This window comes from Chaetura pelagica, unplaced genomic scaffold, assembly GCF_000747805.2.
Source record: "Chaetura pelagica isolate M959 unplaced genomic scaffold, ChaPel_1.0 scaffold465, whole genome shotgun sequence".
NCBI lineage: Eukaryota > Metazoa > Chordata > Aves > Apodiformes > Apodidae > Chaetura > Chaetura pelagica.
This window is the reverse complement of record NW_009953314.1, coordinates 35,453-41,452: the sequence shown is the minus strand read 5'-3', so window position 1 is coordinate 41,452 and position 6,000 is coordinate 35,453. Positions and strand designations below refer to the sequence as shown.

The 6,000-nt window shown below is 43.4% G+C and overlaps 1 protein-coding gene across 1 annotated transcript in view; it reads right to left on the bottom strand.

Annotated features, from left to right (window-relative positions):
- The window catches only part of LOC104389132 (deleted in malignant brain tumors 1 protein-like), an 81,188-nt gene that overhangs the window by 57,162 nt on the left and 18,026 nt on the right, over window positions 1-6,000 (bottom strand). Inside the window, 4 exon segments of the mRNA XM_009998083.1 lie at window positions 884-916; window positions 1,306-1,341; window positions 1,921-2,265; window positions 3,289-3,600. Coding sequence (XP_009996385.1) covers window positions 884-916; window positions 1,306-1,341; window positions 1,921-2,265; window positions 3,289-3,600 — 726 coding nt within the window.

Here is a 6,000-nt window from a genome sequence, read left to right as displayed (position 1 = left end):
TCTTGGGGGCTGCTCGGGGCTTGTCAGGGTTTGCAGATAAACCCCCCGCACAGCTGGACTGTGGCTGGTGCCCTGATGGGGACCAGCCATGCACCCTGCAGCTGTCAGAGGGCAGCAGCAGCCCTGCCCCAGGGCTCAGCTCACCACCTTCCCCCTCCTGTGCCCTCCCTTGTGCCAGGCAGGAGCTCAGTGCAAGGCTGGGAATAAGATGGGAAGGCAGGAATTACCTTCTGTGTTGTATCCAGAGCTGCAAGGAAGAAGAAAGAGGGAATGAAAGGGAAGGGATCAGGGTTGTGGCAATGGGCTGGATAAGGGACATGGCAATGGATATGACACTGGCAAAGGCTGTGAAGATGGCAATGGATATGAGAGTGTCAGTGAAGATGGTAATGGCCATAGGAAACCAATTCTGGAGCAGCAGTGGGTGCAGAGAGTGTGGGGGTGTGTCCTGCCTGGCATCAGGACAGCAACCTGTGTCCTGGTCTGTCCAGGAAGCTGTATGGGATGGAGGGAAGGGATTGTTCCCTCCACTTGTTGCAGGGTGTGCTGGCTGGCTGCAGAGCTGGGCTTGGACCCATCACCACTGCAGCTGCCCTTCTGCAGTGGCTCAGCTCCTCCCTGGCAGCACCCCAAAATCCCCCAACATAGGTCGAGGGGAGCAGCAGCCTTGTGGCACAGTAAGTAGGGGCAGGACATCCCAAGTCTTCTTCTGGTGGGCTAGGGCTGGCTGCAAGGCTGGGAAGAAGCTGGGAGGGCAGGAATTACCTTGTGAGGATGGCCACTCAGCAGGAGGGGTCAGATCTGTGGCTGCAGGGAAGGAGAGAGAGTGAATGAGAGGGCAGTGAATGCAGCAGGCTTGTGGGATCAGTTTGGGATAAATTACCTGCTCCTTCTGGCCATCCAGTAGGATATGGTTCTGCAAGGAGGAAGAGAGTGTGAGTTATAAGGCAGCAAGAGCAGCAGGTCTGTGGGAATTGATTGCCACAGCTTTGGAATTAGCAAAGGCAATGGAAATGGTAATAGGCATAGTCTTGGACATATAAATGCGACCCTGGAGCAGTAATGGGGAAAGTCCCACCAGCACCAGCCTGATGTGTTCCCCAGTCCTGCCCCATCATCCCCAAGCCACAATCCCACCATCCTCACTGTTCTGCCCTGGCTCTGAAACCTGCCTGAAGGGCTCTGTGGGAGAGAATGGTAAGAGTCTCTCTAGCCCAGCCCCTGCAGTCTCCAGGTGGGCCCCTACAGCAGGGTGCCCTCATGGCTGCTGAAAGGTCAAGGATGGGTCTGGTGGGAGCGAATTACCTGTAAATTCCAACCAGTCTGTGCTCAGCACTGAACCTGTGGACACAAGTAAGAATTTGATATCAGCAAAGAAGGCTCTGAACATGGTCAGCACGTGTCATGCACCCGGAATTAGCACATCTTCAAGGAGCCTGTCCTATAGCACTTCATAATATGTGGAGGTCTTTCAGTCAATTGCAATGATCATCATGACTTCTCTGCTTCATACAACCTTCTACTCCCTGGGCAGGAACCACATGCCCGTGGAGGTCTATGTTGCATTATAAAACATTTGATGCATGGTGAGGAAATAACAATGTTCCTACTTGTTCCAAAACTGGAGGGGTGAAGGCAGAATGATCCCTTGTTGTAATATTCCCAGTAACAGTGAGATGAAATCCCTAACCAGACAGTTTCCTTCCCCAGTAATGGCTACAGAAGTCCTCTACTCAAGCCTCACCCACCCTCTTTAACAGCTCTTCTCCGTGCTCTTCTAGCATCCCCACTGCAGACTTGGGTGCCAAGATGGCCTAACTGAAGTGTCCCAGGGATGGGAGACTCGCCCAGTGCAATCAGGTCTAGGAAGGGAGGTGAGGGGCACTGAGGAGATAAGTGAGTGATGGTAGACAGGGTTACCTGATGTGCTGCCTTTTGTTGTGATAGGCACTGGTGGTGGAGCCCTTGTCTCTGCTGAGTAGATTGCCTCTGGTGTGGAGGTTGGTGGTGCTGCGCTGCTCTCCTCTGTTGGGGAGGTCATCGTCACCAGGGAGGTTGATGCTGCTGTTGTGTCTGTTTCCTCTAGGGACATCTTCTCCGTTATGGGTCTCATGAATGCTCTTGTGATCTCCTCTGTTGGGGAGATCGTCTCCATCATAGACATTAATGGTATTGTGGTGGTCAGCTCAGTGGTCATGTAGTAGTTGTCTTCTGTAGAGAGGTCATACTCTGTCGTATATGGCCAGTCTGTTGTAGGCACTGCAGCTACAAATGCAAGCAAGAAACAAATGGCATTGAAAAAGAGACAGAACACAGTACAGATGTGGTAACAGAGGTGTTGGAGCAAGTTTTGTTGTTTTCTTCTAAGTGCAAAACACTGATCTTTCTCATGTTTTCTTCTAGCATCTACTGACCTTTCCTGTAAGGAAATGTGGAAAATTGAAATACATATAAAACAACTAAACATGGTTGTTTTAATCAGCCACATCTCTGTTAATAAACATCTGCTCTTAATATGGGAGAAAATAAAATACAAGTGAGCTAGTGTTTCTTAAAAAAATAGGAAGAAAGTAAAATCTGAAAACATCAAAGTGACAGAATACTCAAAATGGATGGATATTTGTAAAGGAAAAGAATATGAATGGACCTAAACTTGAATGAAAACTTGAAAAATACAGAAACAAGGCAAAGTGAGTTGTCAGATATGGCACTTTGGGTTGTGACTGTGAAATTATTATTGCCCCTCATGAATGCATTAAGGTTTGAGATTATTTTCCCCAAACCCCATTCCTTCCTGATGCACATTGCCTATCAGACATAGCTTTGCCTCTAATTTTGACTTGTTTCCTTGTTCTTTTTGTTACTGCTGGACAGTTAGATGGAATTAAAGGTCTGCATATTGTGATGCATACCTGATCCTTGGGTGTTTTAATTGCTTTGCAAGGAGTGGGCAAGCACCGTTTGTATACTACCCTAGTGAGAAAAACATGAGTCCATGTTGGCTCTGCAGGGTGAGTGGAGAGAAATAATCAGGGCTGCAGGAAGATCTGACTCTGCTTCTTGAGAACACACATTTTCAGACAGAGTGTGCTCTTTCACAGAGAAAAAAATTCTTCATAATGAAGTAGTAGGAAAGATTAGACATATCTGATACAACTTTCCACCATATGCCTAGAATGGATGATATGTTGCCTCAGGAGGAGGAGATCTGCATACCGCTATGCTGATGTACACATGTTGAGTACAATTTATACCAAAAGTATTTAGAAAAGAAAAACATGACGGCACCTGAACAGACAACACCAGCATCTTCATGGTGGCCACAGTTGTGGATCCTCCATCCAGTGTGATTGCAGTGAAACAAGGAGACCTCGGTTCCGCTGCACATCACGTTGTCCAGCAAGATGTCACCTGAGCCTGCCCCGAAGTAAGCACTTCCTAGAGCTGCAATGGCCTGGCCACATCCCAGCTGCCTGCACACAACCTTGGCATCATCAATGTTCCAGTAATCATCACAGACTGTCCCCGTCCGTCCCCTGTGGTAGATCTCCACTCGACCTTCACATGGGTTGTTTCCATTCACCAGCTGGAGACTGGTTGCTTTGGGACAGAGGGAGTTGAGCACAAACACAGTCAGACAAAGAAGCTGGGGGCGACCTTAAGGAGTCATTTATCATGTCCTCTTGCCCCATCGTCCCCATAGGTGATTGCCTAACCCAATATTACACCTTTTTTCTACCTCTCTTCCAGAATCTCAAAGTTGGCTGCATATATTTGGTACAAGATTTCTGCAGAAAATTTAGACAGCAGCCTAAGCAGAAACTATTTCAGCAAGAAAGGGAAGTCTTTAATTATAAGAAAAGCAGAATAGGAAAGCAAAGGAGAGAAAATTAATTTCCAGGCAGAAAGTGGAGCTCAAGCAGGTGTCTGGGACTTCAGGGACACAGTGAGATGCAGCTTGGACAGCCAAGACCGTGGCTTTTTCCTAAATTTGTGCTTATGGGGCTTATATAAAAATGACCAAGCAGATAAATTACAATTCATGAAGGACAAAAAGCAGTGCACTACTGTGCTTAAAATGTTGTCAGAATCAGGCCAAATGAATCCTTCAGAAAAACTACAGAATTTTAGAGAAACAGTAGCCATCCTTTATTTTTCTCCCTGCTTTATGCAATTTAACTAGAATTTCTCTTCTTCCTCTAAAAGTTTTAGGAGGATTCTAATAACATGGACTGCACACATCACAACCAAATCCCATAGTTTAAAAGAATAATTTTAGTGGAAGAATGGACAATGGGCTCAACAGGATTATAAAATTTTCAATAGGAATTCAGTTACTTTATTCCCATTACTTTAATACTTATGTGCCAGTAAAATGTTACTAGAGTTGCAAATAAATAATTGCTTAATAAAGTTTGAAATAAATAATTGCTTAATAACCTACCATGTATCCATCTAATTACTGTATTAATTTGGGTAAAGTGCATTTGCTTTCCTGGTGAGATAGCTTGTTTAGACATTTTGCAGTGAATAGTGTGGAAATCCTGATTTTAGATATCCACTTTTAGTGAAGAAGTTTATTAAAGACTTTACTTTATTAAGTAAGCAAGTAAATGTTGGAACTTAAGATCTGCAGTATTTACACTTTGGAAATCAAAACCTGCACACTGCACTTGTTATAATTTGCATTTTTGCCAAAAGCATATTTAGCTTGTTATTAAACACCAGGTCAGTCATGCAAGGCAAAGCAAATCTGAGAAGTTAAGAGCTCTAGGATTTCTTCACTGCATCTAATTCTTTGTTGTTGGACTAAAAGAATAGCCAAGACTATCCAAAATAAATATGTCCCTACTTGGACGCATTTAACTGGCAGTTCAAAGGGAGAAGTTACAAAAGTGTCACTAGACTTCTATCTGATCTCTTTCTTCAAATACCTACTTGGACATTTGAATGACACTCAAAAAACTTTTGAGAAGTGAAAAAACAAACCTGGCAAAAAAAGGTCAAGAGTTTGGATTAGGAAATTAAAGCTGATCTAAACCAGTTTTCTTTGCTTTCATTCACTGTCATCACTGCGAGTGCATAACCATCAGCTGGGTGTGTAATTAGATATGTTGCATCCTGCCTCACAATGTAAAGGTGTTAAAGAGAGAAAAGCAAGTGACTGCACAAAACCAGCACTTTTTCTGACCCAGGGGGGTCAGAGGCAGGGGCTGGGGAATGAAGACAAGAGCAGAGAGAACCGGAGCAGCAAGAGTACAATGGCTTATTCCCAGGCAAGCAGAGGACAGATGAAGAAAACTGGATGATGGCAACATAAATTATCATAACAATGCTTAAATAACTAATTAGAAAAATAATCTGCAGTTATTCAAGGATATACTTAGAACTATTTAGCCTGAAGTCACCTAAGTCACTTAGGAGATAGAAACTAATCATGTAAAGAAAAAGTCAATGACAAAAAAAAGTCACACTAAAAGCATTTTGTGTCTTTCATAATTTTTGTCTCTCATTTTGTCCACAGTACTAGCTAATGAGAACTAGCTTCTTGTTGTATTTCATTAAACTGCACCTTAGATCAAGAAGAATCAAATAATACAAACAATATTAAACATACAAGTATGTGTGCATATACTTTGGAATAAATATACATTTAAAAATAAATTGATCAATTCTTCCATAATTCTTAGGTCAAATTTCTGGAACTGGAGAAATGACTCATTTATAATGTGCTCAAACACACAAGTATCACAATAGCACAAGACACTAAGACAATGCTATCATGTGGGAGGAAATTGGACTCCCCTAAATGGTTTAACCCATCGTTCAATATTATGAATTCATAACTTTAGTAGAATAAAACGGTGCTATCTCTTTCATCCAATTTCCCCTTTAATCTTTTGCCCAAGCCAATACTATTTGAGGAACCAAATAATCTTCTTTTTGTGCACTCTGGAACTCATTTAAATACTTTACCTGATTCAGCCTCCAGAACTGCTG